The sequence below is a fragment of the Bombina bombina genome, chromosome 1, assembly GCF_027579735.1.
Source record: "Bombina bombina isolate aBomBom1 chromosome 1, aBomBom1.pri, whole genome shotgun sequence".
NCBI lineage: Eukaryota > Metazoa > Chordata > Amphibia > Anura > Bombinatoridae > Bombina > Bombina bombina.
In genome coordinates this window covers 1005507685-1005523773 of record NC_069499.1, presented here as the reverse complement: position 1 = coordinate 1005523773, position 16089 = coordinate 1005507685, and the positions used below count along the sequence as shown (strand labels likewise).

At 41.8% G+C, this 16089-nt stretch overlaps 1 protein-coding gene across 1 annotated transcript in view; it reads left to right on the top strand.

Annotated features, from left to right (window-relative positions):
• Positions 1–15691, top strand: part of EIF2S2 (eukaryotic translation initiation factor 2 subunit beta) — a 31851-nt gene extending 16160 nt beyond the window's left edge. Inside the window, 6 exon segments of the mRNA XM_053716245.1 lie at positions 1723–1823; positions 13939–14074; positions 14286–14386; positions 15418–15538; positions 15541–15566; positions 15674–15691. Coding sequence (XP_053572220.1) covers positions 1723–1823; positions 13939–14074; positions 14286–14386; positions 15418–15538; positions 15541–15566; positions 15674–15691 — 503 coding nt within the window.
• The last annotated feature ends 398 nt before the right edge of the window (positions 15692–16089 follow it).

Genomic DNA, 16089 nt, shown 5'->3' with positions numbered 1-16089 from the left:
ACCTCTGAGGCAGGACCTTCTAATTCAGGGTCCTTTCAACCATCCAAACCTAATTTCTCTGAGGCTGACTGCTTGGAGATTGAACGCTTGATTCTATCAAAGCGTGGTTTTTCGGATTCGGTTATTGATACATTGATACAGGCTCGGAAACCTGTTACCAGAAAAATTTACCATAAGATATGGCGTAAATATTTATATTGGTGTGAATCCAAGAGTTACTCATGGAGTAAGGTTAGGATTCCTAGGATACTGTCTTTTCTACAAGAGGGTTTAGTAAAGGGCTTATCCGCTAGTTCACTTAAGGGACAGATTTCTGCTCTGTCTATTCTTTTACACAAGCGTCTGGCTGACAATCCAGACGTCCAGGCCTTTTGTCAGGCTTTGGCTAGAATTAAACCTGTATTTAAAACTGTTGCTCCCCCTTGGAGCTTAAACTTGGTTCTTAAAGTTCTGCAGGGTGTTCCGTTTGAACCCCTTCATTCCATTGATATTAAACTTTTATCTTGGAAAGTTCTGTTTTTGATGGCTATTTCCTCGGCTTGAAGAGTCTCTGAGTTATCTGCCTTACATTGTGATTCTCCTTATCTGATCTTTCATTCAGACAAGGTAGTCCTGCGTACTAAACCTGGGTTTTTACCTAAGGTTGTTTCTAACAGGAATATCAATCAAGAGATTGTTGTTCCATCATTATGTCCTAACCCTTCTTCAAAGAAGGAACGTCTTTTGCATAATCTAGACGTAGTCCGTGCTCTGAAGTTCTACTTACAGGCAACTAAGGATTTTCGGCAAACTTCCTCTCTGTTTGTCGTTTACTCTGGACAGAGGAGAGGTCAAAAGGCTTCGGCTACCTCTCTCTCTTTTTGGCTTCGTAGCATAATACGTTTAGCCTATGAGACTGCTGGACAGCAGCCTCCTGAACGAATTACAGCTCATTCCACTAGAGCTGTGGCTTCCACTTGGGCCTTTAAGAATGAGGCCTCTGTTGAACAGATTTGCAAGGCTGCAACTTGGTCTTCACTTCATACTTTTTCCAAATTTTACAAATTTGACACTTTTGCTTCTTCGGAGGCTGTTTTTGGGAGAAAGGTTCTACAAGCAGTGGTTCCTGCCTTGTCCCTCCCATCATCCGTGTACTTTAGCTTTGGTATTGGTATCCCATAAGTAATGGATGACCCGTGGACTGAACACACTTAACAAGAGAAAACATAATTTATGCTTACCTGATAAATTTATTTCTCTTGTAGTGTGTTCAGTCCACGGCCCGCCCTGTCTTTTTTTGAGGCAGGTTCTAAATTTTAAATCATAACTCCAGTCACCACTACACCCTATAGTTTCTCCTTTCTCGTCTTGTTTCGGTCGAATGACTGGATATGACATGTGAGGGGAGGAGCTATATAGCAGATCTGCTTGGGTGATCCTCTTGCAACTTCCTGTTGGGAAGGAGAATATATCCCATAAGTAATGGATGACCCGTGGACTGAACACACTACAAGAGAAATACATTTATCAGGTAAGCATAAATTATGTTTTTATGAATCTCAATGTTTTAATACGTATAAACATTTTTGTTATTTGAAGATTTAATATGTATTTATTTTGTACTATTCCCTCTTCAACAAAGGTCTGAAGCTGATCCTTGAACTCTTTCGCTGGATGACATTTTTTGAGAATGTTATCATCCTGCAGATTTAATTTCCAATTTTATTTATTTTTATCCTGTAGATGCTCCTGATGATCTGGACGACTTGAATTTCTTCAATCAGAAAAAGAAGAAAAAGAAAACGAAAAAGTTTGACCTAGATGAAGCAGAAGAAGGTGTAAAGGTAGATATCTATAAAAAAAATATAGGAAGTTATAAAATTCTTTGTTTTAGTATTCTTATTAGAAAAAGATACCTAGATACTGATTGGTGGTTGCACATAAATGCATCTTGTCATTGGTTCACGTGATTTGTTTAGCTAGCTCTTCCAGTAGGGCATTGCTGCTTCTTCAACACAGGATACCAAGAGAATTAAGCAAATTTGATAATAGGCGAAAATTGGAATGTGGTTTAGAAATGGTAAGCTCTTTCTGAATCATGAAAGAAAATTTTCTCCTACATTGGTGTGTCCGGTCCACGGCTTCATCCTTACTTGTGGGAATATTCTCTTCCCCAACAGGAAATGGCAAAGAGCACAGCAAAAGCTGCCCATATAGCTCCCCCTCTGGCTCCGCCCCCCAGTCATTCTCTTTGCCGCTCTGAACAAGTAGCATCTCCACGGGGATGGTAAAGAGTATGTGGTGTTAGTTGTAGTTTTTATTTCTTCTATCAAGAGTTTGTTATTTTAAAATAGTGCTGGTTTGTACTATTTACTCTACAACAGAAAGTGATAAAGAGTTCTGTTTAAAGAGGAGTATGATTTTAGCAGCAGTAACTAAAATCCATTGCTGTTCCCACGCAGGACTGTTGAGCCCAGAGAACTTCAGTTGGGGGGAACGGTTTGCAGACTTTTCTGCTCAAGGTATGACTAGTCCATTTTCTAACAAGACATAGTAATGCTAGAAGGCTGTCATTTTCCCTTATGGGATCGGTAAGCCATTTTTCTTAGACTCATAACAGAATAAAGGCTTATTAATGGGCTATATACTGGTTGACACTATTGTGGGCTAAATCGATTGATTTATACAATATTTATGTCTTTTGGAGTGTTTTGGAACTTGAAAACACTTTGGGAACGTTTTTTATTCGCCTGGCAGTCGTTTAGACACCTAATCTAGTCAGGAAGGGCCCTTCACTCTGATATGCAGAGGGAGGAGGCCTCATTTTCGCGCCTTAATTGCGCTGTTACTTCTGGAAGCAGTGCATGCAGCTTCATGTGAGAGGGTCCTGTGGCCATAAACGATTCTAGAAGGCTTATTTCTGTGGTGAATAACCCCCAAGGAAAGGTAAAGCCGCAGCAAAGGCTGTGGCATAGACTGTAGTGGGTTTAAACTGGTAAATTGAACAAATAGCTCCGGTTTGCTCATTTAAGGGGTTACAAATTTGGTGTGTAATACTTTCAAAGCATTAAGACACTAGGGTGTAAATTTGGTAAGGATCGGATATTTCCTTCATAGTTTTTCACACATGCAGAAATAAAGTGTGCTCTGTTTAACATTTAAAGAGACAGTAACGGTTTTGTTTAAAAACGGTTTTATTGCATTAATAGCCTGTATAAGTCTGTCTAACATGTCTGTACCTTCAGATAGAACATGTTCTGTGTGTATGGAGGCCAAGGTGGTTCCCCCTTTAAATGTATGTGAAAATTGTGCCGTGGCGTCCAAACAAAGTAAGGACAGTACTGTCACATTTAATAAGATTGCCCAAGATGATTCTTCAAATGAAGGTAGTGGGGATAGTTCATCATCCTCTCCTTCTGTGTCAACACCAGTTATGCCCGCGCAGGCGACACCTAGTACATCTAGCTCGCCAATGCTTGTTACTATGAAACAATTAACGGCAGTAATGGATAATTCTATAGCTAATCTTCTATCCAAACTGCCAGCATTTCCAAGAAAGCGTGATTGCTCAGTTTTAAATACAGAGGATGAGCAAGGGTGCGCTGATGATAATTTATCTGTTATACCCTCACACCAGTCAGAATTGGCAGTGAGGGAGGGTCTGTCGGAGGGAGAAATTTCCGATTCAGGAAAAGTTTCTCAACAGGCAGAACCTGATATTGTGACGTTTAAATTTAAGTTAGAACATCTCCGCGCCCTGCTTAAGGAGGTGCTAACTACTCTGGATAATTGTGACTCTTTGGTGATTCCAGAGAAATTGTGCAAAATGGACAAATTCCTTGAGGTCCCTGTGCACGCTGATGCCTTTCCGATACCCAAAAAGGGTGGCGGACATAGTGACTAAGGAGTGGGAGAAGCCAGGTATACCTTTTTGTCCCACCTCCTATATTTAACCCCTTAACGACTGAGGACGTGCAGGGTACGTCCTCAGAAAAAAGGCAGTTAATGCCTGAGAACGTACCCTGCACGTCCTCAGTGTGGAAAGCAGCTGGAAGCGATCCTGCTCGCTTCCAGCTGCTTTCCGGTTATTGCAGTGATGCCTCGATATGGAGGCATCCTGCAATAACCTTTTTAAGTAATCCGGTGCAGAGAGAGCCACTCTGTGGCCCTCTCTGCACCGGAGATCGGTTGCTCCCTGTGTCGGTGGGTGGGAGCCGGACCGGGAGGCGGGTGGCGGCCATCGATGGCCCTGTGGATGTGAAGGGGGGCGGGATCGTGGGCGGGGGTGGCTGCGGGCGCGCACGGGAGGGTGGGGGCGGGCGCGTGCACGGGGAGGGAGCGGGTGGGAACCGCTACACTGCAGAAAATGTGGAAATAAAAAAGATAAAAAAATTAAAACAATCAGCAAGGTGGTGGGGGTTTGTCTGTGGGGGTTTGTCTGTGGGGGGTGGGGGGGGGGGGAAGCTACACTACAGAAAAAAACAAACAAACAAAAAAAAAGCACTTTTTATTGTAAACTGGGTACTGGCAGACAGCTGCCAGTACCCAAGATGGCCCCCAATAAGGCAGAGGGGAGGGTTAGAGAGCGGTTTTGGGGGGGATCAGGGAGGTTGGGGGCTAAGGGGGGGATTCTACACAGTAGCATATGTAAATATGCTAAAAAAAATCATTTTTTTTTTAAAAACCCTTTTATTTTAGTACTGGCAGACTTTCTGCCAGTACTTAAGATGGCGGGGACAATTGTGGGGGAGGGAAGGGAGCTGTTTGGGAGGGATCAGGGGGTGGGATGTGTCAGATGGGAGGCTGATCTCTACACTAAAGCTAAAATTAACCCTGCAAGCTCACTACAAACTCCCTAATTAACCCTTTCACTGCTAGCCATAATACACGTGTGAGGCGCAACAGGATTTAGTGGCCTTCTAATTACCAGAAAGCAACGCCAAAGTCATATATGTCTGCTATTTCTGAACAAAGGGGATCCCAGACAAGCATTTACAACCATTTGTGCCATAATTGCACAAGCTGTTTGTAAATGATTTCAGTGAGAAACCTAAAATTGTGAAAAATTTTACGTTTTTTTTTTAATTTGATCGCATTTGGCGGTGAAATGGTGGCATGAAATATACCAAAATGTGCCTAGATCAATACTTGGGGTTGTCTACTACACTACACTAAAGCTAAAATTAACCCTACAAGCTCCCTAAAAGCTCCCTAATTAACCCCTTAACTGCTGGGCATGATACACTTGTGGTGCGCAGTGGCATTTAGCGGCCTTCTAATTACCAAAAAGCAACGCCAAAGCCATATATGTGTGCTATTTCTGAACAAAGGGGATCCCAGAGAAGAATTTACAACCATTTATGCCATAATTGCACAAGTTGTTTGTAAATAATTTCAGTGAGAAACCTAAAGTTTGTGAAAAAGTGAACAATTTTTTGTATTTGATCGCATTTGGCGGTGAAATGGTGGTATGAAATATACCAAAATTGGCCTAGATCAATACTTTGGGATGTCTACTAAAAAAAAATATATAAATGTCAAGGGATATTCAGGTATTCCTGAAAGATATCAGTGTTCTAATGTAACTAGCGCTAATTTTGGAAAAAAATGGTTTGGAAATAGCAAAGTGCTACTTGTATTTATGGCCCTATAACTTGCAAAAAAAGCAAAGAACATGTAAACATTGGGTATTTCTAAACTCAGGACAAAATTTAGAAACTATTTAGCATGGGTGTTTTTTGGTGGTTTTAGATATGTAACAGATTTTGGGGGTCAAAGTTAGAAAAAGTGTGTTTTTTTCCATTTTTCCTCATATTTTATCATTTTTTTTTATAGTAAATGATAAGATATGATGAAAATAATGGTATCTTTAGAAAGTCCATTTAATGGCGAGAAAAACGGTATATAATATGTGTGGGTACAGTAAATGAGTAAGAAGAAAATTACAGCTAAACACAAACACCGCAAAAATGTAAAAATAGCCTTGGTCCCAAACGGACAGAAAATGGAAAAGTGCTCTGGTCACTAAGGGGTTAAGAAAATGTTCCCCATTGTCGACTCCAGAAGGGACGCATGGCAAACGGTTCCTAAGATTGAGGGGGCAGTTTCTACGTTGGCCAAACGCACGACTATTCCCAGGACAGTTGTGCTTTCAAAGATCCTATGGATAAAAAATTGGAAGGATTGCTTAAAAAGATAATTGTTCAGCAAGGTTTCCTTCTCCAACCAATTTCGTGCATTATTCCTGTCACAACGGCGGCGTCTTTTTGGTTCGAGGAACTAGAAAATTCGCTCAATAAGGAGACTCCATATGAGGAAGTCATGGACAGAATTCACGCACTAAAGTTGGCTAATTCCTTTATTTTAGATGCCACTTTGCAATTGGCGAAATTAGCGGCGAAAAATTCAGGTTTTGCAATTGTGGCGCGCAGAGCGCTTTGGCTAAAATCTTGGTCGGCGGATGTGTCATCCAAGACAAAATTGCTTAATATTCCTTTCAAAGGTAAGACACTTTTTGGGCCAGAATTGAAAGAGATTATTTCAGATATCACTGGAGGAAAGGGCCATGCCCTCCCATAGGATAGGCCTTTCAAGGCTAAGAACAAATCTAATTTTCGTTCCTTTCGCAACTTCAGGAACGGACCGTCTCCTAACTCTGCAGCCTCTAGACAAGAGGGTAACACTTCCCAGGCTAAGCCAGCATGGAAACCAATGCAAGGGTAAACAGGCCAGGAAGCCTGCTGTTGCTACCAAGACAGCATGAAGGGGTAGCCCCCGATCCGGGACCGGATCTAGTAGGGGGCAGACTTTCTCTCTTTGCTCAGGCTTGGGCAAGAGATGTTCCGGATCCCTGGGCACTAGAAATAGTTTCTCAGGGTTATCTTCTAGAGTTCAAGGAACTTCCTCCAAGGGGAAGGTTCCACATGTCTCGCTTATCTTCAGACCAGATAAAGAGACAGGCATTCTTACATTGCGTAGGAGATCTATTAAAGATGGGAGTGATACACCCAGTTCCAACAGTGGAACAAGGTCGGGGGTTTTACTCAAACCTGTTTGTAGTTCCCAAAAAAGAGGGAACTTTCAGACCAATTCTGGATTTAAAAATTCTAAACAAATTCCTCAGAGTTCCATCGTTCAAAATGGAAACCATTCGAACGATTTTACCAACAATCCAGGAGGGTCAATATATGACTACCGTGGACTTAAAGGATGCGTAGCTACATATTCCTATCCACAAAGATCATCATCAGTTCCTAAGGTTCGCCTTTCTGGACAAACATTACCAGTTCGTGGCTCTTCCGTTCGGTTTAGCCACTGCTCCCAGAATTTTCACAAAGGTGCTAGGGTCCCTTCTAGCGGTTCTAAGACTGAGGGGCATTGCAGTGGCGCCTTACCTAGACGACATCCTAATCCAAGCGTCGTCCCTTTCAAGATCAAAGGCTCATACAGTCATTGTATTAGCTTTTCTCAGGTCTCACGGGTGGAAGGTGAACGTGGAAAAGAGTTCCCTGTCCCCGTCTACAAGGGTTCCCTTTCTGGGAACAATAATAGATTCTGTAGAAATGAAGATTTTTCTGACAGAGGTCAGAGAGTTAAAGCTTCTAAATGCTTGTCAAGTTCTTCAATCTATTCCTCAGCCTTCCATAGCTCAGTGCATGGAAGTAATAGGTCTAATGGTTGCAGCAATGGACGTGATTCCTTTTGCTCTAATTCATCTAAGACCATTGCAACTGTGCATGCTCAAACACTGGAATGGGGATTATGCAGACTTGTCTTCCCAGATTCAAGTAGACCAGTTAACCAGAGACTCACTCCGTTGGTGGTTGACTCAGGATCACCTGTCTCAGGGAATGAGTTTCCGCAGACCAGAGTGGGTCATTGTCACGACCGACGCCAGTCTATTAGGCTGGGGCGCGGTCTGGGACTCCCTGAAAGCTCAGGGTCTATGGTCTCGGGAAGAGTCTCTTCTCCCGATAAACATTCTGGAACTGAGAGCGATATTCAATACGCTCCGGGCTTGGCCTCAACTAGCGAAGGCCCGATTCATAAGATTTCAGTCGGACAACATGACGACTGTAGCTTACATTAATCATCAGGGGGGAACAAGGAGTTCCTTGGCGATGAGAGAGGTATCCAAGATCATCAGATGGGCGGAGGATCACTCCTGCCATCTATCTGCAATTCACATCCCAGGAGTAGACAACTGGGAGGCTGATTATTTGAGTCGTCAGACTTTCCATCCGGGGGAGTGGGAACTCCACCCGGAGGTCTTTGCCCAGTTAACTCAATTATGGGGCATTCCAGACATGGATCTGATGGCGTCTCGTCAAAACTTCAGATCCAGGGATCCCAAGGCGACACTAGTGGATGCATTAGTGGCCCCTTGGTCGTTCAACCTAGCTTATGTGTTTCCACCGTTTCCTCTCCTTCCCAGGCTCGTAGCCAGGATCAAACGGGAGAAGGCATCAGTGATTCTGATAGCTCCTGCGTGGCCACGCAGGACTTGGTATGCAGACCTGGTGAATATGTCATCGGCTCCACCATGGAAGCTACCTTTGAGACAGGATCTTCTAGTACAAGGTCCATTCGAACATCCAAATCTAGTCTCTCTGCAGCTGACTGCTTGGAAATTGAACGCTTGATTTTATCTAAGCGTGGGTTTTCAGATTCAGTTATAGATACTCTGGTCCAAGCCAGAAAACCTGTGACTAGGAAAATTTACCATAAAATATGGAAAAAATATATCTGTTGGTGTGAATCCAAGGGATTCTCTTGGAGTAAAATTAAAATTCCTAGGATTCTTTCCTTTCTCCAAGAGGGTTTGGATAAAGGGTTGTCAGCGAGTTCTCTAAAAGGAAAGATATCTGCTCTGTCTGTTTTGTTACACAAACGCCTGGCAGCAGTGCCAGATGTACAAGCATTTGTACAGGCCTTAGTCAGAATCAAGCCTGTTTACAGACCCATGACTCCTCCATGGAGTCTAAATTTAGTTCTTTCAGTTCTTCAAGGGGTTCCGTTTGAACCTTTGCATTCCATAGATATTAAGTTACTATCTTGGAAAGTTATGTTTTTGGTTGCTATTTCTTCTGCTAGAAGAGTTTCTGAATTGTCTGCTTTGCAGTGTGATCCACCCTATCTGGTATTCCATGCAGATAAGGTTGTTTTGCGTACCAAACCTGGTTTTCTTCCAAAAGTGGTTTCCAACAGGAATATTAACCAGGAAATAGTTGTTCCTTCTCTGTGTCCGAATCCAGCTTCGAAGAAGGAACGTTTGTTACACAATTTAGATGTGGTCCGTGCTTAAATGCTATTTAGAAGCAACGAAGGATTTCAGACAAACATCATCTTTGTTTGTGGTTTATTCTGGTAAGAGGAGAGGGCAGAAAGCTACTGCTACCTCTTTCTTTTTGGCTGAAAAGCATCATCCGATTGGCTTATGAGACTGCCGGACGGCAGCCTCCTGAACGAATTACAGCTTACTCTACTAGAGCTGTGGCTTCCACATGGGCCATCAAGAACGAGGCTTCTGTTGATCAGATATGTAAGGCAGCGACTTGGTCTTCTCTGCACACTTTTGCCAAATTTTACAAATTTGATACTTATGCTTCTTCGGAGGCTATTTTTGGGAGAAAGGTTTTGCAAGCCGTGGTGCCTTCCGTTTAGGTAACCTGACTTGTTCCCTCCCTTCATCCGTGTCCTAAAGCTTTGGTATTGGTTCCCACAAGTAAGGATGAAGCCGTGGAGCGGACACACCAATGTAGGAGAAAACAGAATTTATGCTTACCTGATAAATTTCTTTCTCCTACGGTGTGTCCGGTCCACGGCCCGCCCTGGCTTTTTAGTCAGGTTCCAAATTTTTTCTTTCTATACACTAGTCACCACGGCACCCTATGGTTTCTCCTTTTTCTCCTAACCGTCAGTCGAATGACTGGGGGGCAGAGCCAGAGGGGGAGCTATATGGGCAGCTTTTGATGTGCTCTCTTTGCCATTTCCTGTTGGGGAAGAGAATATTCCCACAAGTAAGGATGAAGCCGTGGACCGGACACACCATAGGAGAAAGAAATTTATCAGGTAAGCATAAATTCTGTTTTTATGTCCATTTAATTTGTACATATAGTTAATAAAGGGGCAGAAATTGAAACCTATTAAGTTAATAAAAACCCAATTGCAGTCCTCTCTGGTAAACATGGGTGAAAAAGCATAAATAAAAAGAAAGAAGCGCTCAACATTGAGCAAAAAGAGGCTTCTTCAATTATGCTATTGTTCGTTCCCAGGTTGAGCGCTTCTCTCTTTTTTTTTTTTTTTTTTTTTTTTATGCAAATTACGACTCTTCGGGATGTCTCCCTAAGTGTTATGCAGGAATCCAGACGTGGACCCGTTGCTCAGTGTGCCTAGAGGGATATGGCTGCACCTCACTGACGAGGCCCACACTAGGCGGAAACGCAGGGGTCTGGTCATTGGAGGTGGTGAGTGCCCCAGCCATTGTAGGTGTCGGTGCAATTTTTGTTTTCATACTTTAGTCCATATTGATATTTCCTCTATCCAGTTATGGAGGATTCTGATGCTGAGACTGTGCTCGTTTCAGATTCAGTTACGGAGGATTCTGACTATTTTGATTTCAGATTCTGTGTCTGGTGATGAATCCGGATTGGCCTCGTTGACACATGTCGTCAACCAGTTTTGTTCCGTATGCCATTTCAGAGCACCTGGTTCCCCTCGTGTGTAACTGTCCTTGAGTGTTGTGCCTTTAGTTACAGGATTGCGCGCCTTCCGTTACAGGATTGCGCGCCTTCGGGTATTTCTCAGACATGTTTTTCAGTTATTGAATGATCCTATCGTTACCAGATACAGGGATTTTCAGTCTGCTAATTCGAATGGTGCTCCTCATTAGACATGTGGGGATGAAGTAATCTCCTGATTGTCATTTGTTTTAGATCTTTCCCAGTTTTTGAAAGATAGGGCTCTGTTTGGTTAGTCCTGTGGGTAGGCCTGTGACTTTTTGGGCGTTTCCTTCTGGGATTGATACTCTTTGTTACTACTTCGGAAGTTGTTTTTGACATGTAAGTCCTATGTTAAAGACGTCTGTTTTCTGTTTTTTCCCCTATGAGGGAAAATTTATGCAGCTTGCCGGTTAGGACCCTAGGTGCAGACTGGTCCTGTCTGGTTCTTCGGTCTTGCAGCTGTTCAGACATGTGGCGCTTTTCTGCTCAGCTGGTTTGGTAGAAGCGCCGAGTGCTCAGGTTATTGTTTTTCATGTTCAACTAAGCATTCGAGAGGACCTGTGGTTCCGTGAGGCGGGAAGGATTGTTTCAGTCCTTATAGCCTTCAGTCATAGATGGCCTTGCAGGGGAGTTTTTCCTCTGCGTCACTCTGACATCTGATTTCCTCAGAACTAGATGCAGCTCTTACTCCTTGACGTGTACTGTCTGAGTTATAAGAGACCTTTGGGTCTTTTTCCATTGTCTCCGGGTGAGTGGGTCTCCTTTTTAGGGATCTTTGTTTCCGGGTGATGGTGGTTCCCTGCGGGGACTTTGTTTAGCTCTGGGTTTTCCGGAGCTATGTAGGCTTAGTGCCTTTCACTTCCTTGTGTCCTCTGCTTGTGCGGAGGCGATAGGGAGACTAGTCCTGCAAGTAGGATTTTTTTTACCGCAAGGTTTCCCTAGTTTGTCCTGAGGCTCTGAGAAGTATCTTCATACGACTTCTTGCCTTGCTCCTTGGAGTGTTGGACTTTAGCTAGGGGTGGTTCCTTCCTTTGGTCGGGGCTTTCGAGTTCTTCTCGCTATCTGGATTCTCTGGACATGCATCCATACCCTTGTGTCTGGCTTTTTTGCCAGTTAGGGTGTTTAGTTTTACGGTAAGGTTTGCCTAAACTATTAGGTGCCCGGACCTGTTTTTCTCCCTGAGACTTATGGTTGCTGAAGCTTCGCTTGGCCTTTTTCCTGACCCAGTCTTGGGTGGTTTTAAAATCTTGGATCTCATGGCCGGTCAGGGTGTTCCACGGTAGTGGGAATTTGAGCTATATCCTTGCTCCATCTACCTAACCTGGTCATGGTTGACCAGGTTTTCTGAGTATTTTTTACTCTTTGCCACAGAGTAGTCCATTTCATCTGGTGGTTAGCCGTGTGGCTTGAGCCTCAAGTGTTGTTGGTTCATACCCAGCTGCTGGCGTTGGATGTCTAATTTCTGGTGCGCCTTAGGGTTGCATTCCACTGTTCAGTTTGCCAGTGTTCACGTGGATTCCCTGCTCTGCAGGCGAATGGTTTGGCTGTGCCTCTGCTTGGCAAGCTACTTGTAGGGGGGGTCCTTTTCTAGGACATCTGTTTGGTAATTTCTCTTTCCAATAGCCTGCAACTTTGGACCTTGAGGACAGTTGTTGCCCTTAAGGCATCATCCCTTTTTCTTTAGGGGATATTCTCCTCCCTATGGAGACAGAGTCCTTGCTTGGGGCTTCTCCTGGATGGGAGGAGGAAAGGTGGGATTGTTCCCCCCCGGGGTCTTGCTGGCTCCAAGCAGACTTGTTGGGCTGTTATTTGATAGATCCTTAGGTCTATGACCTTGTCTGGTTTCAGAGTCTGGTTGTACTTGTACTTTGTGGGGATGGCTGTGCTATCCTTACGCTCGTTCCTGTACCTGTTCCGGGATTCTTTTGTTTCCCTGTCTTGGATCCTTGAGGCTGTGTTGGTCCAGCTGGGTGTGGGTCTGCAAGTCAGGATGGCCGAGCGGTCTAAGGCACTGCGTTCGTGTCACAGTCTCCTCCTGGATGTGTGAGCTTTGTGGAGTCTATCCTGTTAGCTTAGTCTGCTAGGGTATAGATTTTCCTTTCAACTTGCTCCATTGATTAGAAGAGGGTTTACTCTTCCTTCGGGTTCTGAGGGTATACTCTTCTTCTCCGGGGGCCTCGATTGAGGTTTTGTGTTCCCCTTTTTAGGGACCTGTGTGTAAGGTGACTTAGGTTGCCTGGAGCATGCCCTCTGTCTGGAAGTTGCTATTGCGGTCTGTTTCTTGCTTGACTACTGCTTCCTCGCAAGTACCCTCTTTGTCGTCCTGTTATGGTCTGTGTTCTCACCTCTAAGTATATATCTGTCATTTTAAGAGTAATTTAGATATTTCTTCTCCTAACCTTTTTATAACTGGTTGTTAAGATATTTTTATGTCAGAATGAAGTCCAGGCTTACTTTAAGAAGCACCTTGCATTGGTTGAGAGCTAACAAAGATAAATAGCCCACCTTGGTGATATTGGCAAAACCCTACTTATGCATCTCAGACACCTCAACACCATCTGTGCTCCTCTTCTCTGCTGCAGGCAAAATAGCTTGCAAAAAAGAGAGCCTCAGCCAGGAGCATGTGGACGTGTTGACATTTTTGCATTTCAATGCAAAGTTTCTGAAAGAGTGAATAACAGAATGTCATAAACAGTGGTAATCTACCTTTTACTAGTTCTACCTCTTTTCAAACAGTTTGTGGTTTTGTTTTGCTTTATTATAAAAATTTGTTCTGCTCCTTAAAAAATTGGACCAACAGTTGTGTTAATGTAAAGTTGTTAACTTTTAGTGTGAAGTTTATATTTATAACACTCAGTATGTGGATTTTATTTTAAATATAGGAATTGTTTTTTTATTTTTTATCAGATTAATCGAAAAAAATAATCGGCCAATTAATCGATTATGAAAATAATCGTTAGTTGCAGCCCTATTGCAAAGTTGTACTATGCATAACTAAAACTTTTATATTAAAATCTCAAGGTGTTTACTGTCCCTTTAACCTATGTCAGGTGTTGCTAAATCTGTGGGGAATAATGTAGATGGAGTTTTTTTTTTTTTTTCTTCGTCTTCTTTTAACCTCATTTACTTAGGTAACTTGATATGCTGCAAATATGTGTTGTTGCTCTACGCTGATTGTCTGTAGCACTTTCCTGGTTGTGTACCCAACGTATAACTTTATCCTCTGTGCTGTATACAGAATCTGAAGATTGAGAGTGAAGTTCAAGAAGCTTCAGAATCTCAGGAAGATGATTTGGACTTTATGCTTGGCAAAAAGAAGAAAAAGAAAAATGTGAAGTTTCCAGAGGAAGATGACATTATGGACAAAGATGAAGGTGAGTTGAGTTGTATGTGTTACAACCTCACTAATGGGATGATCTATACCATTGATGGCTGACTTTGGCACTCCAGATGTTTCAGAACTGCATTTCCCATGATCATCAACTGGACTTCAGAGTGCCTAAGAATCATGGGATATGTAGTTCTGAAACATCTGTGCCAAGGTTCACCATCACTAACCTATACATTAACTACTGTTCTCTGCAGCTTTTGAAGAGGAGGACAACAAGAAAGATGATGGCATCTCATTTAGTTTCCAGACTGGACCTGCATGGGCTGGCTCTGAAAGAGATTACACATATGATGAAGTAAGCACCTTTTAACTTCTCTGTTGTATCTTTAAGGTGTCACTTCTAGTAACTCAAAAAAGGCATTTTAAAATAATTTGTAATCATTGAGACATTTAACATTTTTTAAGTGTAACCCACTAACCTGTAACTATTTCTATTAAAGGGACCTGAAACTCAAAAAAAAATATTTTTTTGTGATTCAGACAGAGCAATTAGAAAACTTTTTAAATGTATTTATATTATCAATTTACTTTGTTCTCATGTTATTCTTTGTTGAAGATACCTAGCTAGGTAGCGTGCTGCCATTTAATGTTATTGCTAATGTATAACATTCTTGTAAATTTCTGCCATATAGTTCTGCTGACACATGCACACTCCTGAGATTATGTACCTGCTTTTCAACAGAGAAATGAATCAAAAGGATTTGATAATAGACGTAAAGTTGCATTTTTTTTTTTTTTAAATTACATGCTCTATCTGAATCGTGAAAGAAAAATGTTGGGTTTCACAGCGCTTTAAAGGGACTTTAACCACTGTATAAATGAGCCTTTTTGACCCCTTAATAATAGTTTTACGAACATTATGTTTCTATTGGGAAAAAAAAGTCTTTTAGATATACTTGACTCTGAGATTGGCTAATTTTTACATATTTGATACAGATTTTAAATTGGTATATGTATGTTTTTTTTTTCATTCAAGTTATAGAAAAAAGTTTCTGTATACTTTAAGATCAGCTGGGGGGGATTGTGTGACAAGCTGTTTGTGGAGGTAAATAGAATTATATTTAATAAACGTGAAACATTTAATTTCCCTTAATCATTATGCTGCTCCAGTTAACTGAATTTACCACACATGAGATTACATCTTTATGTGACTCAAACTATTATATAATATTAGAGTGCTGGAGTATTGATTGCTTTTACTGTTTCTGATACCACTCGTATGCCCAAACTTTTCTTTTCAGCAAAGTGTAAAGAAGTCAAATTTTCTTTATTGTTATTCCAATTGCTATACTATTTATCACCAGTGAATCCATGTTTCCCTTGCAGCTGCTAAACAGAGTTTTTAATATAATGCGGGAAAAGAACCCAGACATGGTCGCTGGAGAAAAGAGAAAATTTGTCATGAAGCCTCCACAAGTAGTCAGAGTAGGAACTAAGAAAACCTCGTTTGTCAACTTCACTGATATTTGCAAGCTGTAAGTACAACCTTGTGTCTGTTGAGTTGAAAGTGACACTTAGTTTTATTTTTTTTTACCCATAACCTTTTGTAGTACTAATTTTATAAACCTTTTATTTTTTTCAGATTACATCGTCAGCCTAAACATCTGCTGGCTTTCTTGTTAGCTGAATTGGGAACTAGGTATGCTTGACAATCTATTTAGCATGTATGTTAGATTAGGATACTTGTGTATCACATTAATAATCAATCTGTATAAAATTATAACTTTCATAGAAATGTGTAGTATTGCAACTGGCACGGTTCAGAGCTCTGCATGTGTTGTTAAACTGCATACCTTGACCTCTAAAGATGTGGAAAGTATGAGAAACATTTTGGGCAAGATGTTGTTTCAATGTGAATGTTTGTTTGCAACATTATTTAAAGAAATTACTAATATTTAAAAACATGTTTTATAAAGTTTGTGGTTTGTTATAAACCCAGTAAATATCTTAGAATTACTGTTCTCTGGGAATTCACTTTTTACAACTTGATAAATTATT